Consider the following 23,892-nt stretch of genomic DNA (forward strand, 5'->3'; position numbering starts at 1 on the left):
GCGCCAAAACCTCCTCCGCCCCGCTCATTGGGCAGCGGCCGCGCGGGCGGGAACGCCCCTCCGCGCGGCGATTGGGCGGCGCGGGCCACACCCACCCGCCGCCCATTCATTAGGGAGGGGGGGAGGTGGCGGGAGAGGGAGGCCGGGCGCGCATGCGCGGTGCCGGCAGCGATGGCGGGCGGCGGCGGAAAGTCGTTCCTGGCCGAGGCGGGGTACGGCGAGCAGGAGCTGGACGCCAACTCCGCCCTGATGGAGCTCGACAAGGGTGGGTGCGGGGGGCAGGCGCTGCCCGGGGGGTGGGCGCGGGGCCGCCCGTGCCGTAACCGTGGCTCTCGTGCTAGGCCTGCGCTCCGGGAAGCTGGGCGAGCAGTGCGAGGCCGTGGTGCGCTTCCCGCGGCTGTTCCAGAAGTACCCCTTCCCCATCCTCATCAACTCCGCCTTCCTCAAGCTGGCCGACGTCTTCAGGGTCGGGTAAGCGGCGGTGGTCGGGGTTAGGGGGGCGCGTGGCGCTGCCCTGGGGTGCGAGCCGCGGGGCCGTGAACGCCTGGCAGCAGCAGCAGCGGCTCCTTCTGGCTTCATCCCTGCCCGGCTGCTCCGGGGGATCCCGGTCCCAAAGCCTGCGGGGCACCGGCACCCCCTTCCCCTCCGCTGCTGGCAACGGGTTACCTTACCCGGAAGAGAATGGGGCCCAGGTGTAACGCTGTCGTGGTTCCGCTCGAGTGGGCAGCCGAGCTCCACCACAGCCGCTCTCTCACTCCCCCTCCTCAAAGAGGAATGGGGAGAAAATATGTGAAAAGGGCTCAAGGATTGAGATAAGGACGAGAAAATCACGCAATAATTATTGTAACGGGCAAAACAGACTCGGCATAAGGAGATAGTAAGATTTATTGCCTACAACTAACAAGCGAGAGAAGTGAGAAAACAAAGAAAAAAAAACCAAAAGCACCTTCCCCCCCCATCCACCCTCTTCCACCTCCTCCCCCCGAGCGGCGCAGGGGAACGGGGAATGGGGGTTATGGTCAGTCTACAGTGCTTCTTCTCTGCCGCTCCTTCTCGGTCACTCTCGTCCCCTGTGCTGTGGGGTCCCACCCACGGGATGCAGTCCTTGATGAACTGATCCGGCGTGGGCTTCCCACAGGCAGCAGCTCTTCCAGAACTGCTCCAGATATGGGTCCGTACCACGGGGTCCATCCCTCAGGAGAAAACTGCTCCAACCTGGCTCCCCTACGGGCAGCAGCTCCTGCCAGATCACCTGCTCCTGCGTGGGCTCCTCTCCACGGGCTACAGGTCTGGCCCGGAATCTGCTCCGGCAGGGGTCTTCCACAGGCGGCAGCCTCCGTCGGTGCAGGGCCACCTGCTCCACCGTGGTCTCCTCCACGGGCTGCAGCGTGGAACCCTGCTCCACCGTGGTACTCCATGGGCTGCAGGGGGACATCCTGCTTCACCATGGTCCTCACCACAGGCCACAGGGGACTTCTGCTCCGGCGCCTGGAGCACCTCTCCCCCTCCTTCTACACTGACCTTGGCACCTGCAGGCTGTTCCTCACTCCTCTCACTCTCCCGGCTGCTGTGTGGCGCAGCGTTTTTTCCCTGTCTTAAATATGCTCTCACAGAGGCGCAAAACAACATCGCTTATTGGCTCGGATCTGGAAAACAATGGGGCCCTTCCCAAACATGGGGCAGCTTCTAGATCTTTCTCACAGAAACCACCCCTATGGCTCCCTGCTACCAAAACCTTGCCACGTAAACCCACTACAAACGCTAACAATGCCACGAAACCATATCCTGTCCATATGCCGTGCCCTAAATGTGCCCGCTTCAACGTGCCGTTTCTAAAGCATGAACTTTACCTTTCTTTATTAACCCTCAGAAGTAATAAATTTGTATCACTCTGTACTTGAAGTCTCTGAATTTGCCCTATAAAGCAGCCCGATAAAGATAAGCACGTGTCTTCTAATAGAAACAACTTCCTGAGGCTCTGTGTGCTGAAAGTTACCCAGCAGAGTGAGAAGCACCTAGAGAAGATCCTCAACGTGGATGAGTTTGTGAAGAGGGTTTTTTCAGTAATTCATAGCAATGATCCAGTGGCTCGGGCTATTACGCTTCGGTACGTATGCATAAATGACCGTAATGCACTTCAACACTAGCTCATTATTAGCTTACTGATCTTCAATAATAAAATCTGCAGCTACCATGAATGAAACATAGGAGTTGTCTTCTACATTCATCATACAGGTGAAAGCAGAGCTGGTGCACCCCAGCACGCGGTTGGCCCTCTTGGCTGCCAAAGCACACTGTCGGCTCATGTTCAGCTTGCTGTCAATCGCAACCCCCAGATCCTTTTCATAAAAGCATCTTAAAAATGCTTGGTGTTTCTAGTGCCAAAGTGTGCTCTTAGTTTTGTAAGAATTTTTGAAGCTTATCGCTTTTTTCCTTCCAAGCTAAAGGTACCAAAATATAATTGATGTTTTTATTGAAAGACAAACGTGAGACAGGCCAACGCTTTTACATTGCCTACCATTAGTGTTTGTTTGTTTCTGTAATCAACGTGAAAGGAACACATATAAAAACTGAAACTTTTGAGCAGTCCTTTCATGTTTCTGTTCAGTTTCATCTTGTGTTTCTTGACAATCATTGTGCTTCCTGATCCCACTGTGATCTGTTTGTGTAGGATGTTGGGCAGTATGGCATCAATTATTCCCGAAAGGAAGAATGCACATCACAGTATTCGTCAGAGTTTGGATTCTCATGATAATGTGGAAGTTGAAGCTGCTATATTTGCTGCTGCCAACTTTTCTGCACAATCAAAGTAAGATGTAGTTTCTTCTCCATTTTTCGTATTACAAAGAATGGAAACTTCATTGACACTGTTGCTCACAAAATTTAGTATTTTCTCCTCTGGTGCCAGCCAAGTCGTTTATAATAATTATGTGTAATAACAGTGTCGTAGGGAAATCTGAATCAAGTTTAATAGGAAGCCTTTTTTCTAAAATACTAATGAAAAGCTCATAAATATAGGAATGCAAGGCAATAGAGAAACTTTAATCAAGGATTATTTTACAGAAATTATAGTTGGCAACTATGTGTAATGTTGCTTGTCACTTTGGTGCATATTTAAAAGCTCCCATTTTATCATTTGATCATTCCCATGTGTAGGAGTTCCAAAACCCCTTAAGACTGGGCAAGCACTCTTGTAAAAGGTTTTATTATTAAAATGCAAGGTTTGGTACTTCTGTTGATTTTTATTATTAATAACAATAATATTCAATTTATTTTTATTTCACCCAGTACTTTGTCATTTTCTCTACAGGGATTTTGCTGCAGGAATATGTAACAAAATCAGTGAGATGATTCAAGGTACATACAAATATTGAATGATAAATTGAAAAGCTCTAATTACTCTGAGAATTCTTTATCATCCATATATAAATATCAGATATCAGAACACTGTTGTCCTTATCCTCAAATAATTCCAGTTTTGGAATTAAAATAGCTGAGAAATAATCCATTATCTGGTTCTTAAAATCCAAGTGATCATAACGCCCCTTTGGTAAAGAATAAAAGCTCATCTGTAGTCCGGTGAATGAGATTCTATAACACTATTGCAGTTTGCTTCAGATAAGTTAATATGTGTATTACTTGCAATGAGGCAAGGAGCCACCTTTCCAAAGCACTCTTAAAGTGTGTGGTACTGTTATGGTTATGCTGGTAGCCAGTGGACGAGTTATTTGAAACTAATGCAGGTGTCTGCACAATCCACATCAAGCGGTGATAGTAATGCAAGGGCGTTGTGTGTCTTAGTACTGCCAAAAGACAGCACAACGGACTAACAGCCTGACAATGTCTCTGTTCCCTGTTACAGGTTTAGCCACACCTGTGGACTTGAAATTGAAGCTGATCCCTATTCTACAGCACATGCATCATGATGCTAGCCTGGCCTCCAGCTCCCGGCAGCTGCTTCAGCAGCTGGTAACATCATATCCTTCTACCAAGATGGTCATCGTTACTCTTCACACGTTTACTCTACTTGCTGCTTCTTCTTTGGTTGACATTCCCAAGCAGGTAATTCCTCCTGAATTCATGCCTTCAAATTAAAGTACAAAGCACATTTAAAACCAAACCAAAAAAACCTCAGATGCTAGATGATGCTGAAAATATATTAAAGGATATGCTGATTGCCACTACATACTATAGAGAATCTTCCTTGGAAACCAAGTGAATTAAGAAACCAAACAGGTCATTTTTTGGGTTTGTTTGTTTTTTGTTTTAATCAGAAAACGTCCATCTTTCGTGTAGAACCCATGCTTCGCTTCTTACTGCTGTATGTTCTCTTGGGTAGTGGGTGTGCCTTTCACCTTCCCTGCATGCAAGGAAATGAATAATTCAACTGCATAGAGTGCATTCAAAAATGAGTTTATTGAAGGACTGAGGAATTTGAGTCTGTTGCTATAATTTAGGTCTATAAACCAAGTTGTGGGAAAGCAGTGATGGGAAAAATACGATGCTTCTATGTCCTGTTAATGTGCTTTGTGGATGTGATTTATATAGCAAGTCTGAACATAGCGACATTTGAGATTCATCTAACTAATCCTTGTAAAGTGGTCATAAAAAAATTATTGGCCTTCTTTTAATGCCATACAGCTACGGAATGCTGGTGTCTGTTACTGTTAGACTAATAGCATTGATCTGTCTGAAACTGCTTCGAATTGCTGATGTCTGTATTTCAGAGATAGTACTGAATCTAAGCCAACTATAACAACACTAGAACACTTGATGTGCTTTTTTTATGGCAGTAAGATGGTGTTCTAGGCTGTGTTTCCACAACACAGCAGACTATGCTGCTTATCTAAGTCGAGTAGACAGAATGGAGTTGGAGAGCAAAACCATGGTTGACATGTTCATGCAGTCTCCCATTTGCTGGTTGTTCCATCTCCAAATCTACAAAAAATTAATGCAACAAAGGAGACTTAGTTAAGTGTCATTTCAATTAATTTGAAATAAATACTTCATGTGTTGGTGGGTGATTGTTTGTTTGTTTCTTTATTTTTTAATCTTTTTGGGCTTTTTGGTAGCTGCTAATACATACATAGGCCATCTGCTGGTGTCTGTTGACTGCAGATTATGTAGGCACCTGAATTAGTGTCAAATTCCTGGAATACTTGCTAATAGCATAATCATGACAATGTAAAGTGTTTACTGAGGTTTTGGAAATGTTTTATCAGTATTTCTGTAAGAGCTAAAACAACTCTCAGGGCTTCTTGGATATGCAGGGCAGTGAAAAACAGTGTGCATGAGCAGAGGGGGAGAGAAGAATAGCAGGAATTGGCTGGAATCTTGCCATGGAATCACAGACTGCGTAGAGGCTTTGCCATGTAGCAAGCAAACAGACATGTAGGGCATAGTAGTTTTAGATGAATATTCCCAAAGTTCCTTCTTGAGTCCTTTTGAAAAGGCTTCCTTCCAGTAGCATCTCTTTCTCTTAATTTACTTTGTTATAGGTCCAGCTTCTGTTGCAGTACTTGAAGAATGACCCCAGGAAGGCTGTGAAGAGGCTTGCAATCCAAGATTTAAAGTTATTGGCCAACAAGACACCGCATACGTGGACAAGAGAAAATATTCAGGTTTATGCATTTTTTTTTTAGCTAAAGTTTATTACAAAACTTTGCAATAAGTTATAGAACTCTTTCCAAAAGAATAATTTTGGAAGTGAAGGAAGAACATGCCTCTCCATATCCTTAATATAGACAAAATCTGCCAGAGTAGCCAAATATTAATGAATAACTGAAGTATTATAACTGAGGAAAGGCACTTATGTGTAGTAGGCCTTTTTGCAGTAAAGAAAAAAATTTTGCACCTGACAAACTCATTTAAGATAGTAGACATAGAAGCTGAATGTTTTTGTTAATGCTGTGATACTGAACATGTATTAATGCCCTCATGTCACAACATCTTGTGGCTGTGGGATGTGTCAAAGCGAGTCATCCAGCAAGGTATGCTTGAACAGATGAAAGTAACTTTGATTTTATCACTAAGAATCAATGGGTCATTTTCAGTAATGTCTTTGTGACTCTTCATGTATGAGTGAGTTCCTAAAAGGTGTTTATAGCATATCTGCGTTATCTGGGGAAACCATTGTTACATTGGAAATAGGATTGCATCTGTCTTTCAATTGCAGTTCTACATTTACATTTCTTTCCCCCCTCTTGCCTTTCCCTTTTTCTGGTAGAAATAACTATGGAAAATAACTTCAGATTAAATTAAATTCTAATTGGAAAAGTAAATATTTCAAAAGCTTAATGGCAGAGGCTTATAGCTCTGCTTATCTGATTTTAGTGCTCTTGGAAAGCTACTTTTGCTATATGTTGTTGGAGTATAAGATAATTGGGCAGAAAAAATACGTAGTTCTTCTTTTGTTAATAGTCATGTGAGAAATAACATATGCTTTTCTTTGTCTCCAGTACAACGAGATGATGATTTAGTGTGTAGAGGTTTTTGTTTTAGTGAAATGGTTCATTTTCCATAATGTTTTAATCTCAGAAATTTATTTCTCTTACGAATTGTAAGGAACTGCTTAATGGTTTATGAATTCTTTGTGGTCAAAATGTTATTCTATACCATTACATCTGGATGGTAGTTGTCTTAGTACAAGTGAGAGACATGGTAACATGGCTTTCATCATTATACGATGTCTTAAAATCAGTATTTTTGCTGGTTGAAATGCACAGGAGACAGTTCTGCTGTCATTGGAAGTAGACCAGTGACTGGGTTAGTGTCTACAGCACATTACTACTTGCTGAGCCACATATAGTGGTCATGAGAGATCTTTCTGTGTTCTGAAGTTTTAACGTTTTGAGTTGGACAACTCTTTCCCATATATTTAAACAACTTGATAAATGTTTATACAGCAGGGACTGGGACAGACCCTCGTTTTCTCATGGCAAAACCTCTTTCTGGTACCATTTCAGCAGTGTTAACTTTTTAACATTTTGGGTCTGGGTAGGTCAGAGAGGAGGCTTTGTCTTCAGACTGTGGAGGCTTTACTGGCTTTCAGACTTTGGTTTTAGAAGCTGATGCCTTTGCTAAAGCAGTTCATTAGGATATATGTGTCAAGATATTTTCCAGATGTGTCTGTCCTTTAATGCTTATCAGGTGGGCTATGGGAAATCCTGCTTTGATTCTTTGGCATTTTTTCCATCAATTTTGCCTGTTTTGGTTGTATGCCCTTCTCATGGTGTTTTTCAAGACGTTGGCTTCAGACCATAATGTATTTTTGTTTATATATAAGCACATATCTGTTTCTTAATGCTACCATGTAAGAGCAGCATTTGGTCCAAGGGTGCTGTTGCTGAGCACTTCAGATGTGTTAACTAAGGAGAACTTACCAATGAAGACACAAGTTCTTGTGTTTAGTGAGATAGAAATGAAAAAGGGGAGTTCTTACAGTGCTGCATGTCTGTGTATCCTGGCTGTTTACACTCTAACTAGATTGGAAAGGGACAAGTCCTAAACCATGATTTTCTGGAAGTTACCGAAGGTGCATTTCTTCCTACTGACTGCAAAGGTAACTGACTACAGCCTGCAGTCTGTCCTGCCAAGTCTTCTAGGTTTCCTCATAGGTACTATTTCAGGTATCCTCTGTCCCTCAGTCCTGCGGATTGTTTTAAGGCAAAATGCTCAATATAGCTCTAATAGACTAGAGAATTGTCCTAAAAGCTTTTGCAATGTTTGGTCTATGAGACATGATAATATTTTTGTCACTGCTTTTTAATCAATAAAGTGGTTTGTAAGTGGTGTTTCCTAGCATACAAGATCCACTGTCAATTTTTAGCAAGCCATATCCTCAATCTACTAAAACCAGTGCTTCAGGACATGAGTTCTAACTTCTGAATTCAGTATAAGTATTTTCAATGGGAAAAATTATGATTCATAGAACTTCTCGCAGACAAGTACAACTAAATATTTAATACAGATAGCTCATGGGACTTCCTTCCCTTTGTATCTTCTCCCTTATCTTAATCTGTAGGCGCTGTGTGAATCTGCTCTTCACACCCCTTATGATAGTTTGAAACTGGGCATGCTATCTGTTCTCTCCACGTTATCAGGGACCATTGCCATTAAACAGTACTTCAGCAGCGCTCCAGGTAAGAAAGCTAGATCAGATGATTACTTAAGCATTTTTGGTGGATTGGCTACCTACTGGTAAACAGGTCAATCACTAAACACTTTGTGGCATATTCTTAAAGTATATTTTTCCTCCAAAACACTGATGGTCATTTAGGCTGTTTTCACTGTATGTAGTCTTATATGGGATAGTAATATATCGATAGACCCAGTCATGGTCTGTTCTGGATTTTGTGGCTAATAAACTTTGTTTACCTCTGGGTTTTAAAATTCTATTTATACACTAAGGAAACAGCATGCTTCTTAACTGGTCAACCTGTATTCTGCTTAAGGTGCTTTGAAATCATGGATTTGCATGGTTTATTAGTATGAATAAACTGAGCAATGAAGCATGGAGGCTTTATGGTGTGAGAAAGAGTAGACATTTCAAAATGGTTCAGGATGTCTCATTCTTAAAATGGTGATAGTTCCTGAAACATCAACCTTTAGACCTGGATACTCTCTTGTGTGTATCTAACTTGCATTCAAGAAAGGCTTTTGTGTTTGTTTATATTGGAATACATGTTAAAATGATAGGATGAAAACATATGAATTAAAATAAATGATTTAACAAGCAACAAAAGCACCCTAGGTCAATGCAGATTTCGTGCATAAATGTACTTGAAAGATTTGTGGTACAATTAAGGAATGTGCTCTTTTATGTCCTGTCTGTCTTCTCTTTATTTAGGAACAGCAGCTACAACTGCAAGATCATTTGATTTAGTAAAACTAGCACAGGAGTGCTGTTACCATAATAACCGTGGCATTGCAGCTCATGGAGTGAGAATTCTAACTAATATATCAGCCTCTTGTCAGGAAAAAGGTAAATGAAAGCAAGGACGATGAAATGAGTCTATTTACAGTCAGGCTTATGCACTTAACACATATTAACTGGTCTTGTCTGTAAGGCTGTCTGATCCTTTACCATGGTCAGGAAGAATGGGGACTGTAATCTAGTAGAAAAAGTTTTGTAGGATTTTATGAATGGTTGGTAAGGTTCCATCTTCTGTTAACTTACAGAAAATTACCAAGTGCAGCAGAGCTCCTGTTAAATAAAAGCTTGTCTTACCTATGTTGTAAACTACTGAATTTCTTGTTGGCCTTTGAAAACTCTTAGAACAAAGTCTGTTGCAAAAGAATAACGTGACATTGAGAAGGCATAGTCTAGAGTTGTTATGTTGACCCTACATGTGTCACAGTTGATGTGACTGGTGAATAGTTATCTGAGAGATTGAATTGTTTGAAATCAAAATAAAGTAAGGCAGAATTATTGGGGAAAATACTCATCTATCATCACTGCAACACCAGTGCAAGTATTATATTGATTATGATCAGAAACTGTAACAGGGAGCTGACTGACTGTTTCTTTTTCTTAGATCTTCTGCCTTTGGAGCAAGATGCAGTTTTTGGCTTAGAGTCTCTTCTTGTTCTTTGTAGTCAAGATGGCAGTCCAGGAGCTCAAGCAACCTTAAAGGTGACACTACTGTTGTCTTTTCATTAACACAGCTGTAAGTTACAGTAATGGTTTGTATAGCAGAAGGGCTAATGTGCACCAGATCCTTTTTTAGTGGAAGCATAGCATATTGGGGAAAAAACAAATTTTTTCTGTGTTTTGCCAGTAACTGGAGTTCAGAGTGGTAGTACGCAACTGTAACATGACCTCTCTCAGCTCTAGAGTAAGCTGATTGTCATAATGGAAAAAAGATGCATCCCTCTGATGAACAGCTGTAAGGAAACATAAACTTCAGCATGGGATGGAGGTGTCTGTGGAGGATGGAGAAATTTTTGGAATGACCCTGATTTTTGGAGATGGGGATGCAATTTGTACATGATTACAATATTCCTATGATCTATTATTCTTATTATTTTACTTCATAAGCTGCTACCAGGAATTTAGTCTAGTTATTTACCTGTAAAGGTTGATAAGAGAAAGAAGATTTATCATTTCTTGAATTTGTGGTATGTTTGTGCTGTGAGCTCAGGGATAGAGACTTGGGCTCTTAGGATATCTTCTCTGTGTGGTATGTGATTCTGAAAATACTAGCTCTTCTGCATTTCTGTAGTCATGCTTTCAGTTAAGTATCTGATTTTGTTTTATTTTTTAAATAGATGTATTCATTGTATGTATTGATGTGTGTGAATTGCAGATCACCTTAACTTGCATGGTGAAGTTGGTCAAGAGCCGTCCTCACCTGAGCCAGTCGGTGGTTGAGTCTCTGTTGACCCAGCTGCACAGTGCCCAGGATGCTGCTAGGATCCTCATGTGCCACTGTTTGGCAGCTATTGCCATGCAGCTGCCCATCTTAGCAGATGGGATGCTAGGAGACCTGATGGACCTCTACAAAGTAATCGGACGATCTGCCACAGATAAAAAACAGGAACTCTTGGTAAGACCTCCTTCTGGTGAACAATCCTTGATGGATAAAGCCTATATAAACTACTGTAGATGGAATTTTATTTTAATTTTATGTTTTTGTTTTAAAGGAGGTCTAAGCCATTTGGTATGCCCAAGTTGATGTGCCAGCCTATAGCCTTACTTTTGGTTTTCTTTTAAGCTTTGACTGCGTAGTTCAGCTCTATCTATGAGGTGTGATTTTGATGTTGAATGCTGGCATATGTGTTCCATTAGATTTGCCAGCAGATGGCACTGCTTAGACAAAGCTAGCTATAGAAGGTATTGGGATAGTCTGTCAAATAATGCTTAGAGGGGAAACAAGATGGCAGATCTCAAGTTGCATGTGGTAGTCTGATACATGTCATTGACAACAAATAGTTTAGTTACCCCAAATGTTAAGATTGACATATGACAGGGAAGAGTTCTTTGGTTAAAATATATGTTAAGTCTTTGTAGTTTTGAGTCCAAAATCAAGCAGACCATTTCTGGTAGTTTAAGAAATGGGGCTGGGTTGTTTTTCTTTGATATTTTTTTCTCCTTGTTTTTTGTTTTGTTCCTGGAATCCACCCTTCTTCCTTCATCCTTCTACTCTTCACTAGGTTTCTCTTGCCACAGTGATATTTGTTTCCAGTCAGAAAGCCTTATCTTCAGAAATCAAAACTGTTATCAAACAGCAGCTTGAGAATGCCTCCAATGGATGGACAGCTTACAGGATAGCCAGGCAGGCTTCCAGAATGGTAAGTGCAAACATCCAGAGAAAAATGTGTGTGGTGTAGTTGGAAGGATGCTAGTGATTTCTTAGATCTGGAAAAAGAAAAGAAAATGATAGGAGTCAGAAGGAAGAAACTAATATTGGGGGGGGGGGAGAATATATAATGTTCTCTCCTAATTCCTTTAAATGCTGATTCAGATATATACTGTTCAGGGCAGTCATACAATCAGGATGGTTTTCCTAGTCATTTGTCTTTTTGAAGTATTTGAGAAGGATGAAGGTAACAGCCTCAAAAATGTCCTATTTTTGGAGCACGTGGACTCTGCATTGCATAGCTGCTCTTTAGAAGGTGATACAGGCCATCCTGATGTGTGCTTCTCTTCAGTGTGAAGAAAGGAAGGAAAAGATACTGTTTTTCTGTTCCCTTCCATCAAGTCATAGATGGGGTTAGAATTGCATAGAAACCCTAGTACAAAATGCTGAGGTAACTTTAAATAGATAAAGTACATAATGCAGAAGAGAGGACTGAGCATAGTGCTGTTTTGGTAAATCAGTCAGGGTTCCTGGTTTTAGCTCTGAGCTGATCTTGATAGCTCCAAACCCAGTGTTACTGTGAGGATGAAAGAGATGTCTTCAGGTTTTTGTTGGTTTGTGTTTTTTTTTGTTTTCTGTTTTTTTTTTTTTTTTTTTTAAAAAGGCTTGACAAGGTAAGAAACAAATATAGAAATTTACTGTTCTGTATAAATAAATACTGTAGTTCATACAGGCTGGTGTCTCCATAAAACAAGGCTTTGTGGTTTTATTTATTGTTAGCATTGTCATGATCAAACAATTGAAAGAAGTTTCACTATATTTATTTTTGAAGTATGACTAATTCTGGTGATGTTACTCTTCTTATTTGCATTTGTTACTTAGAAACCCATGGCCTTCTTTCTTATCCCTTCTAAACATTGTCATTACAGGGTAACCATGACATGGCCAGAGAGCTGTATCAAAGCCTGCTGACTCAGGTGGCCTCAGAACACTTCTACTTCTGGCTGAACAGTTTGAAGGAGTTTTCCCATGCAGAGCAGTGTCTGACAGGTTTGCAAGAGGACAACTATAGCTCAGCGCTTTCTTGCATTGCTGAAGCTTTAAAGTCATATCACAAAGGAATAGCATCACTGACGGTTAGCACAGAGCTTCTACTTCACTGATAGTGGTTTTGTGTATTGTAGGTCCATTTAGTTCCTGTTCTTAAACCTCTGAAAAGTTTTTGCAGATGTCTGACATCTGCCAGCCTCTTTTTGAGAGGACTGCAAGGAAAAGCCAGTTTTAACCCACTGTATCTTCAGAGACAAGGTTCTGTAGCTAAGCTGACTAGCTAGTATCTCTCTTTTCTGCCTTCCCACCTCTTGACTTCCTGTCTTGATCAAATCATGTGATATGACAAATTTTTTTTTGACATTACAGTACTTGAAATTTTTCACTCCTTATATTGGCTGAATAAATGCTGTTGTAATGATTTAGCATGGGAATTTGTCTGAATTGGTTCCTAGCTTGTTGAGATGCTGAGAGGATTGAATTGTCCTCCTTCCTCCTACTGAGTTCACATTGCCTTGTATTTAACAATGTGGTCCTATGGAATCCTAACAATAAAGCAACACCAATTCACTAAGAGGAATTCATGCTTCAATATTTCTCTAACATCTAGAAGACATGGAGAGACCCATCTAATTAGATGTTTATATTTAATACAGACAGGAAAATATTGTTGCTGAAACAGGTCAATCTGTGGGTCAGTAACTTAATCTCTTTCCCTAGACTTTTTTTTTCTGTTGAAGAATTTCTGTCTTCATCTCATCTCCTCTGCTGACTTCATTTCCTGTGTTGCCATGCATATTGCACCCAGAAAAGCACTTCCTTCTGAATTGTGGTCCACAGGAGTAAGTGCAGATTTTAGAGGGTTAGAGAAGAGGAAGCTGTGCGTCTTTTTTGGTTGTTGTGATTTTTTTGTTTGTTTGCTGGTTGTCTGTTGCTGACTCCTTGCACTGTTACAAATTTCTCACCACGCTTGAGTCTCTCAGCTGTGAAAGGAGCTGCTCACTGCTTGCATCTACATAACTCAGTGTTGCAAAGGGGAGCAAAGTGTCACAAAGGGCCCATGGTAGATCTAACTGCAGAAGATTTTAGCTGTCTCTCTTTCCTCTGGCTCCAGCTTTACTGTTGCTTCTGTTTCATTGTAGAGCATCACTCAGCACTATTGGCACTGCAGACCATTAGTGCAAGTGATGAAGCCTGTGTAGTTGTTCACCTTGTAGCTAGAAAACGCTGTGCCAGGTAATCTGTTGCAGATGTTCAGTCAGCCCAGTTTAGCGATGATGAAATATGCAGGCAGTATCAGATCTCATCAGGAAATTTCTCAATTCCTTCTTGATATACGTGCACCCCTCCTTCTTACATTGCTGTAATTGCAGAATGTCTTTTCATGTGAGTTTCTCCCCTTGAGGGAAAAAGTCTAATTACTTTATGGACGAGAGGTGTGTGGGGCAGGGAGTTGTCATCAAGTCTGTCAGCCACAGTCCCCTCTGTCTCACAGTGTGCTTCCTTGTGCTGTTAGCAAGGGTTTTGAGGTAAGACTTAATCCTTTTTACACAGAACGCTCATCTCTTTGGAAACTGCTTGTTTTTCACTGCTGGTAATCCAGAGAAGATACAGAATTTGAACAAAGCATTTGTATAATTAAGTAGCACTAACTCCAAATATGTTGATAAGTGGCATCATTTGAAGAACTTAACTGAGCCAAAGAACTTTCTCTGTCATTTTCACAAAAAGAACTGTAACTCAATTATTGGCCATGGCTATGTGGGGAGCAGATAATATAAATTGTAATATTAATGAGACAAGCTTATATTTCCATTTACAAGAATCAAGACTGATTTGTTCTACTAAAAATGTCTTTTTTTTTTTTTTCTGATCTAAAGTACTGAGACTTCACTCTGTAAAAACATGAACTCTCTGTAGAGTAATTATTACAGTACAGTGAGGTCTTTTCCTCAGAGGATTTTCTGAGACTACCCTTGCAGAATAAACTGAGCAACTTCCATTCAAAAGTGGAGGCAGGGGGACGGTTATGCCCTTGGAGAAGGGAAAGTGAAATGCTAAGGGGGGCGGAATAGCTTAAGTGGAGAATAGCTTGAGTCTTGCTTAAGACATTTTCTTTGGTTGAAATCTAACCCAATAGTTTAAGGTGATTGCAGTTGGCTGATGTTTCCTTACTTCAGTCAATCGTAGGCCAGTTCTCAGATGACATGGGATGTTTGTGAAATACTTGTTTTCCTGTCAGAAAACAAAAAAAATAGTTCTTGGTAAGGTATTGTAGAGGGGTTGTAACTTCTCACTTCCAGAAGTGGCCTCTGCTGTTGTGAAATGAGAAGCACTGAGTAAGACATGCAAAAGTTCAGTATTTATCCATTCTCTGTGTAAAAGAATGTCCTAGTGCTTTGTTTTGCAGGCAGGTTTCCTCTCAGCTAGAGAAAAAAGGGTGGTCCTCTCAAATCCATCAGAACAGAAAAAATAAGTAATGGATTATTGGTCTGACTAGTATCAAATCTTTTGAGTGCTGCAATTTGCCCCCTCCTAGCTTTCTTAAGCTGTCATGGATGCTTCTCCGAGACAGATAAGCTCTTAAGGAACAGAATTTGGTAGAGACATAATTTCTAAAAAATAGCAGCATTTTCCTCCTGGGGTTCTGTTGTTTACACTTCTTGGTTGTCACTGAACTGTCCCTGTCTTCATCAGATGCAAGGTTCAGTGCCTTTGTTCCTGTCCATTTCACAATTCCAAGAAAATCAAAGTTGATTATTCCTTTTTGGTGCAGGTATCTTTAGCCAGTTTTTTATCTTGTGGCTCATGCAGAGAATCACTTTTTCAGTCCTCTGTGAATCAGAAGGCAAACACACAGTGTTCTCCCTTAGGGCAGGGACTATCTGGACTAGTCATTTGAAGTCTAAAGGCTTGGCCTTTAGGAAATAGGTGCCCTAATAGTACTGTAGCTGCTCAAGTCACACTTGGTACAAGGATGATACACTTGAAGTACAGCTTAATAATTCTGTAAACTTCCGGGGCCTTAATATTCAGCATGATTTACATCGAGCAAATCCGTTAATTGTGGTTTTGAAAAACAGCTTTTGATACTGACCTGGAGAGTTCAGTTGTCTGATGAGACAGTTCAGTGACATTGCAAAGTTATTCTACCATGTTTGCTTTTGACCCAGATTGCCAACATTCCTATTACTGTGTTTCAGGCTGCTAGTACACCACTTAATCCTCTGAGCTTTCAGTGTGGATTTGTGAAACTCAGGATTGACCTTCTGCAAGCTTTTTCTCAACTTATTTGTACCTGCAACAGCCTAAAAACAAGTCCACCACCAGCTATTGCCACAACAATTGCTATGACATCAGGAAATGATCTCCAACGGTGTGGACGCATCTCTAACCAGGCATGTATTCTTGTTCCACTCTTCAGTGTAGTTACTTTTATAACTGGTGTGAATTTTGTTTCTCAGCAGAGATACCAGATGAAAGAATTGAAAAGCATCTGTGAAAAGTGTGACTGAACAGTAGGCCTTGGTTTTCCCCTATAACTGTAGGGAAGCAGAGCATGTCTTTTTTTCCACATTCGTGCACGCGGTTTCCAAGAATATGCAGGCAGTAACCCAGGCAATACACTCAAAATTGCAGCAAGACCTTTCCACCTTGCTTTGAAACACATCAGATACTGTGATTATATTAGTTAAAAGTAAAAATACACATTTAAGGCTCGCACTGTAATTCTTCCTGGTGAGTGTTGGCAAGCAGCTTGGTACCATACAGAATACCAAAGCAGCAGGTTTCTAAATGCACGTAGCCTGCAAGAAGGAATCAGTGGGTAGTCTTTGAAAGACAGAGCAGTTTGGTTTGTCAGTGGGGGAGAGTGGAGGTTGTTCATGGTTTTTGCTTTTAACCCAAAATAGGATATGTTTGTGTTTTGTTACAGGAAAAATACCTGTATAAAGCATGGATAATACTCTGTCACTCTGGTGATTTTTATCTGTGTGAAGAAGCAAAAACTTCCTGTATCTGCCTGAATGTTGTCTTACTCCTTCAGTTGTGTATGTTAGTATAGTGGTTTTCTGGATGTATGATTTTTTTTTTTTTGACTGGTAACTTGTCTCCGTAGATGAAACTATCAATGGAAGAGTTCCGAAACCTGGCTGCACGGTATGGGGATCTCTATCAATCATCTTTTGATGCGGACTCAGCAACTCTAAGGAATGTAGAACTGTATCCTTTTAAAAGCTCAGAGTTAGTCCTCTTGTCTTCTCTTGCAGACAGCATGAAGGTTAACAGTCCTTTCTTCTATGAAAGCTGGCACAAAGCCATTCTGAAGCAGTTTACCTAAAAATTGGATACCCTTTTTTTTTTTTTTTAAATCCATTTGGAAATGGGTACTGCTGTGCTATTGTTTAGAATAAGTTTCTGAAAAAGTTGTGACTCAAAACTTGCAACTGCCAAGTATAAAACTTGGAATTTGGTAGCGTTTGCTCTGTTTCCTAAAGGAACAGTGATAGGATTACTTCATGAAAACTAGAGAAGTAAGGAAAAAAGCCAGTAAATAGTACTGCATTTCTTGTTTTAGGAACCCAAGTTTGTAAGTCTCTTAACTCCTTATTGTTAATATCAGACAACAGCAGAGCTGCCTGTTGATTTCGCATGCGATTGAAGCTCTGATTTTGGATCCAGAATCTGCAAAGTAGGTTTGATAGTTAACTTCCTACTCTTGCTTTTTGTTTCTAAATCCTTGGGGCTTTAAGTCTAGGAATTCAAGGAATGTTCAGAAAGTTTCCCAGTGGACCCTTGTGATTTTACTCAGGGTAGGCTTGAGGATACCTGTTGTTACTGGGCTAGAGCTGGCAGTATAGAGACTGTGTTTCAGATTCTGCTTTTTATTATTTATTTTGCTCTTGTGAGCTATATTGCACTCATCTTAAATATAGACTTCGATTAAAATAAACAGCTTTTAATCTCTGGCCATGTATTTTAATATGTGTCATTCTGTGTTAGAATTGTGAGAATCCACGCAGAATTGTAAGTGCAAAAAGTAGGTATATGTTAGTTTCCTTCTGACATGAAGGACATGTTAGACATGTTAGATTAGTTTAAGCTTTCTAATGTAAATCCAGTACTTTTAACTTTTTTTTTTAAACTGTGGACTCGTATGCGCCAGCAAAATTATGTTGAAGCAACTATGAATTGAATCACTCTTTTGAACTCTGAGTCAGAGATTGAAGGGAAGATAATGTAGATAAATATCTTTAAATGCGTGATTCTTCTAAGTTGAAATAAAACTGGACACCCCAAATGACTGTCCTACTTATTATGAACTAAGCATTGTTCAGAAGGTGCATTAATCATACTTCTTACAAGTATGAAGCTGTGGACTTCAAAAAGTAGGTGTTTAGGAGGCAGAATTCTATTCAGAACATGAGATTAAGAGTTTCCAGATTTATTCTTAACTCTGACTGGCATTCTCCCTTCTCTTTGACTTGTGAGGCTTTTTAAAACATTGTAAACGCTGCAGGCTTAAATAAAAGCTAGGGGAAATAAGTGTGAGTCTTTTTAGACCTGTAACTGCTTCATGTGAGAAAGGGGGGAGACACAACATGGTGGATAAGCTATAGTTAAGAAAGGGTTTAAATTTAAAGTGCAAAGTCTTAGAGTAGAAAAATAATAAACTTTTCTGCCGAAGTGTTTACACTGTTTATTTCTTAATGGACTTTAAGTTGTAACAGAAATGGTCTGATTGGGATTGAGCACCCTAGATTAGGATGAAGAAAATATATTAGGTACAACAAAATGTTTTATTTTCTAGTTTCCAGGAATACACTTCAAATGGAACAGCACATGTTGAGAGTGAATATGAAAGAAGAATGATGTCTGTATTTAATCGTGTACTAGAAGAAGTGGAATCCCTCAACAGGAAGTATGCTCCTGTGTCTTACTTGGCAAGTAATAGTTTAAATGTATTTTCTGTAGAAGAAGGTTCCAAAAACCCATCAGCTCCACATATACATGCACACACACACACAGAGATATATATATAATCTCTGTGTGTGTGTGTGTATGCATATATCTCCATGGAGGTCAAGAAATTAAAGAGCACACTTTAGTTAGTTAACATAAGCTGTTAGTGGCACACAGAACCTGGTCCCTAAGGATATACTATAATACTTGAAAAAAAAAAATTTGCTAAAATACCTATAACCTTATTGGCCTGATCAAAACAATGCTTTTAAAATTCTGGTGCTAAGAATATGGCAGATGTTGATAAATGTCACAATACCTAAAAGTAACATCAAGTCTCTGACAGATCTCTAATGACACCCACATTCAAATAGTGAAGCGTGGTCTGTTTACTCACGATGCTGTCATGAAGGAGTTCTTCCCCCACCACACACAGTGCTGGAGGGTCCAGCACTAGCCTGGCTTCAGTTTCTGAGCTGTTGGCAGTTAATACTACGTTGCTGGAGTATAGTGTTTCTCTTATCAGTGCAGGTCATCAGAGAACACAATGTAAAGCTTGCTGAATGCAAACAGTGAGCTGATAACATACTCCTTTACAGTGTTAATATAGTGCTGTCTCTTACTGTTACTGAACATCGTAAAGCTGAAGTGCATGTTGATGGAAACAGGGTAGCTCCTTTGTTATGGCTGGCATCTATTTGCCTTTCTTCTAAATTCAACAGTCCTTACGAATTCCAAATTGCATATAAAAAAAAAAGAGTTGTGTAAAGTGTAGCTAAGGTAAACCCTGTTAACTTAATTGTGTCTCTGTGCCAGCTAAGCTCAGTGGTTTCAGTACCACTTCACTCTTCTGAACAAGAAGGATAGTACAATGCAGTAAGGGAAGGAAGAGTGGATAAAAGGCTTAAAACTTATATTATTGCACCATATCAAGTTGTGGAAGGTGCCAGTCTTGTTTGCTGTGGGGGGATTACAATTTATTTTAGAGAGTTTGAGTGTCAGAGTTTTGTGCATGAGTGTTTTTAAGCTGCTGACTCTAATGCTAGGACTGAAATAATTTGCATTTTTCTTTTTCTTGGTCTCCTTGTTCTATCGTGAGCAGAAAACCTTCATAAAGGAGAGAACATAAGCAGAGGCTGAATGTAGTCACTCTCATTGTGGTGGCTGTAATCGTATGATTATGTCAATGTATTTCTGACTTCTAGTGGAAATCACTGCAGTTTCATTACCGTGAGTGCATCTTTTCCATATTCTATGAAATATTTCATCTCATTTGATTTCTTTCTGTTTCTTACAGCATACAGCTTGTCTGTGCAGTGCTGTCATTGCCTTGTTGAAGGTACCCCTTTCTTTTCAAAGGTACTTCTTTCAAAAACTGCAGTCTACAAGCATTAAGGTAAGTACTGCTCAAATGTGGCCTAAAGTTTCTCTTTATAGTCTTTACTTCATGAGAAAAGCCTTTCTGAAGGCACAAAGCTTCAATATCTTTAGTGAAAGTACTTAACAGTCAAACCCAGGTGTGTACTGTAGTTAGGAATAACTTAATATGTATGTCATAACTTGAATAATAGTATGTAATCGTTAAGAACCACTAGGCTGTGACTTAATCAACCAAATAGGATTGAGTTCTTTAATTGCAGGATCTTAAAATAAAATCTGACTGCAATTTTTCTTGACTCTGCATCTGCAGAACTAAATATGTTCTATGGAAAGGCAGCCTTTATAAGCCTGTATTGTTTTGCCTTTTCCTTCAAAAAGCAAGATTTATTATCTTGAAATAAAATTGTTATATTTATCGGTTGACTGAATAAGAATGGCTATATGACACCTTCAGGAATGGGGGGTTGAGTGGATTTTGTATTTTTAACTCAAATGGTCCTTTTTCTGGGAAAAGTGAAAGCCTTAAGATATATGTCTGTATTATCTATTCTTACAGCTTTTTACTTCTATGCTTAGCTTCGTGTACTTAAGAGCTTACTTGTGGATGTTTTCTAGAAGACTTTTACTCATTTTGAAGGTGTTTAAAGAAAGAGTTGCAAAGACCATGCCTGATATTGCTGATGGTGCTTACTAAATTTTTATAGTAATCACTGATACAAATTCTGTGTTTACATCTGCTGGTTTCTCTACCAAATCCCTCTTTGAAATTTTACTATAAGATGATGTTCCATGTCATCCTGAAATTGTTTTTGTTTTCCAAGAGGCATAGGATTACATATTTGTCTGTCATCTTGTGTTTCAGCTTGCTCTATCCCCATCTCCAAGGAACCCAGCAGAACCTATTGCAGTACAGAACAATCAGCAATTGGCCTTAAAGGTGGAAGGAGTGGTTCAGCATGGGTCTAAACCAGGCCTTTTCCGTAAAATCCAGTCAGTCTGTCTAAATGTATCTTCAGTGCTGCAAAGCAAATCTGGACAGGACTATAAGGTATGGGTATAATATGGCCAGGAGGAATCTTAAGCTTTCTTGCTCTATTTCCCTGCTCTTTGTTTGCCTCTGGTTGAAATTAACGGGTTCTTCTCTAATCCTCTCACTCCTGACACTCAAGTACCAGTGGTTGCTGATCATAGTGCTTGGAAGGGATTTGGGATTTCTATGCTTGCTGCAGCTTTTTAGTAACAACTTTTCTTCCATGCTGAAGAGACTGTTTGGACCCAGTCATTAGAAATTTGCTTCAGATGAGGGAAATTCAGTCTACCTATATATCAAGGGAAACTCTGGAGGGAAGAAAGTCAGGAACAAATTGTTCTCTGCTGCTTAGTCTCTAGAACTTTTGTCCTCATATTAAGGATTTTTTTTGAGTATGGAAATCAGAAAGACAGACTGTCCAAATAAAATAGCATCTGAGAAGATGCCTGTTAAATTCAAGTGAACAGTTTTATCAAAGATCGCATGCCTGAAGTTCAGGTTCTGCTAGCAGTGTTTAGTGAAAGGTCTGTTTTGGTCGGTTTGGGGATTTTGGGGGTTAAGGGAGGTAGTTGCTTCTAAAATAGGACCAGGAAGTGTGTAGTGTTTGTCTGATGTGCATTACTCTGTGAAAACCAGAACCCTGGGGAGGTAGGGGAGACTTGGTGTTAGCTGCATTGTTGTTGATAGATGTTAAAAAAAAAAAAAAAAAATTGTTGATAGATATTAGAAAAAAGAAAATTATATTTGTCAATGAAAACTATGTCAAAACTGACTCAAGCACACATGTGCATTGGTCTTGGAAAACTGAGGACAAATGTTTGGTTTTTTTTTTTTTCCCCTCCTGTCTTTCAAACAGAGAACAAAAAACATACTTTAAGAGGTTATATAAAATGACGTTTAAACCTTTCGTGTGTTCTCAGATTCCTATTGACAATATGAGCAATGAAATGGAGCAGAGGGTGGAACCACACAACGACTACTTCAGCACTCAGTTTCTATTAAACTTCGTGATACTTGGCACCCATAACATCACAGTAGAGTCCTCTGTAATAGATTCAAATGGTATTGTTTGGAAAACGGGGCCTAAAACAACTATTTTTGTTAAGTCTCTTGAGGATCCATACTCCCAGCAAGTTCGTCTTCAGCAACAGCAAGGACAATCATCATCACAGCAGCAACAACAAAGAACAGCATACTCACGGTTTTAATTCCTAGAAGTGACTCTTTTGTGGTCAGTGGTATGACAGTTTTTCTTCTATGGTTTTTTTGAAAGGTGTATACTTTTTTTCTAGAAGGTTAAATCTCAGATGCCAATTTGTTGCTTTTTAGGTTGATTATCTACAATAAATTTGAACTTGATTCAGCAGAGGGATCAATTCAAACTTGGAGTTGTGCTTAATATTAGACCTTCTCTGTGATCTCTTCACTCCTGTTTACAAACCTGCTGCAGCAGGCTCCATGAACTTTGATAGCAGGGGACACCATACGAGCTGTTTCACTGGTACTTTCTATACTTAATGTTTTTTTGTTTTTGTTTTTAGCACATTATTTCTAATGTTAGGACATCAGCAAAAACTTCAGCTAGTTAATACAGAATTGAGTGTCATACCAAGGTGGTGTTTTTTGTTTTTAATGTGAAAGAATTGTCAGGAATATCCAGAGGTCTTTCTTTTGATGTTTTAATAGCAACTCTCAGTATTCAGCTCATGTATTTGTATTACCACAATTCATCAGCACTATTTGATGCATGCATATGAAAGAAAGTTGCAGCGTACTCCTCATACCTGGTTGTTACAAAGGAAGAAGACTGCTGTCAGGGGAGTCTTACAAGAAGCAGGATTTTACAGGTGGGAGCAATAACTGTTTCTCAGATGACATAGCAAAGATTACTGTGATGTTTTTACCTTCATGTATATGAATTTCATAAGGCTTTGGTTCTGAGGTGTTTTTTTTGTTTGTTTGTTCTTTAACAGGAAATTAACTTGCAAGTTGTTCTTTCTTTTAACTGCTTTGTTTTTAAAAGAGGAAATTTATATGTCTAAGCTCTGTAGTCTTGTGTACTCTTTGAGTGATTTAATAATCCTAATTGTTAGTTTAACAGGATAACATGGGGGAAAGAAAAAGGAGGCCAATACTAGAAATTGATTCAGAATCATTTTGGAAATATGTTGACTCATACATAGTTTTCATGCTTCCTTTGAAACATTAAAGGGTTGAACTCTGCCTGTGTCTGGACTCCCAGACCACGTAACAAGGATCACATAACAAGTTGCTCACCTGGTCCTAATAAATTAGCTTTGCTTATCACTGCAAGAAACTCTCCCACTTGAATTGGGGAGGAGGAAAGATGGCACTTCTTAGAGACATCACAACTTACAAATGGTGTAATCCTTGTCATTGGAGTAGAAATTTCCATTGTTTTGTAAGTGAATTCCTGTTATTTCTTCAAGTTAATTTCACTGTAAAAGCTGACTAGAGCTTGCAGATTCTTCTTGCTTTATATGCAGAGAGTGCAGTTACTAATTATTACAAACCTAGGTTTCTTTAGCTTCACTGGATGAAGAATCATTTTCACTGTGGCTTCCCTTAACAGTTGCTTAAGAAGTCAACTTTCTTCCTCTTGGCTTGAGACTAACAGGGGAAAAAAAAGTTGGAAGTGATCATGGAAGATTTCATAATACTTTAGTCAGATCCTAAACAGAAAAGACGATGGGATGCAAGAAGTGTTGGAAGATTACAGAATTGTTGAAAAAAACAAGTGTCTTTCTTAAATTAGATTTTCATTTTGTGCAGGAGGCAAGCTACCGTAGCCCTTCAAGATGTCTAAAGAAAGCAGTGTTTTCTGTCCCCACGTCAATGGTTATGTAGTTAATTTTGTGTGTGCATACATATATAATACATGCGTGCATGCATACGCATGCCTATAACTACAAATAGCTTATAAGGTCCAGAAAGAGATGATTCACCCATTGCACATGCAGCCTGTCATATTGGAGACCTGAACTATTTGTAGCTGGTTGTTTTTTCATTAAAGTCCCAGGTCATTTTCTTAGGCACAAAACCCTTCATATAGTAACACAGAAGAGAGGAGAAAAAAAAAAAGCAAAAAGCTCCAGCCTAAAAAGTTAAGCAATTTTTCATACTGCATGGAGAATGTTTCTTGCTCTGTTA

The 23,892-nt window shown here is 39.7% G+C and overlaps 1 protein-coding gene across 2 annotated transcripts; it reads left to right on the forward strand.

Moving 5' to 3' along the window:
- Nucleotides 1-167: 167 nt before the first annotated feature.
- Nucleotides 168-22,553, forward strand: INTS7 (integrator complex subunit 7). Of its 2 annotated transcripts, XM_084284000.1 has the most exons (21): nucleotides 168-265; nucleotides 342-471; nucleotides 1,961-2,107; nucleotides 2,672-2,809; nucleotides 3,311-3,357; nucleotides 3,863-4,062; nucleotides 5,499-5,621; nucleotides 8,024-8,141; nucleotides 8,849-8,983; nucleotides 9,537-9,634; nucleotides 10,308-10,547; nucleotides 11,155-11,292; nucleotides 12,230-12,436; nucleotides 15,554-15,748; nucleotides 16,468-16,571; nucleotides 16,972-17,040; nucleotides 18,160-18,292; nucleotides 19,609-19,707; nucleotides 20,554-20,739; nucleotides 21,642-21,959; nucleotides 22,051-22,553. In XM_084284000.1, exons 1-20 carry the CDS (start codon nucleotides 172-174, stop codon nucleotides 21,927-21,929), a joined length of 2,889 nt encoding a protein of 962 aa, XP_084140126.1. In that variant the 5' UTR covers nucleotides 168-171; the 3' UTR covers nucleotides 21,930-21,959; nucleotides 22,051-22,553. The 2 variants fall into 2 exon arrangements, with proteins under 2 accessions (XP_084140126.1, XP_084140125.1); XM_084283999.1 differs by having other exon boundaries at nucleotides 21,642-22,553.
- Nucleotides 22,554-23,892: the final 1,339 nt, after the last annotated feature.

Source organism: Netta rufina (genome assembly GCF_964035555.1).
Source record: "Netta rufina genome assembly, chromosome: 3".
Taxonomy (NCBI): Eukaryota; Metazoa; Chordata; class Aves; order Anseriformes; family Anatidae; genus Netta; species Netta rufina.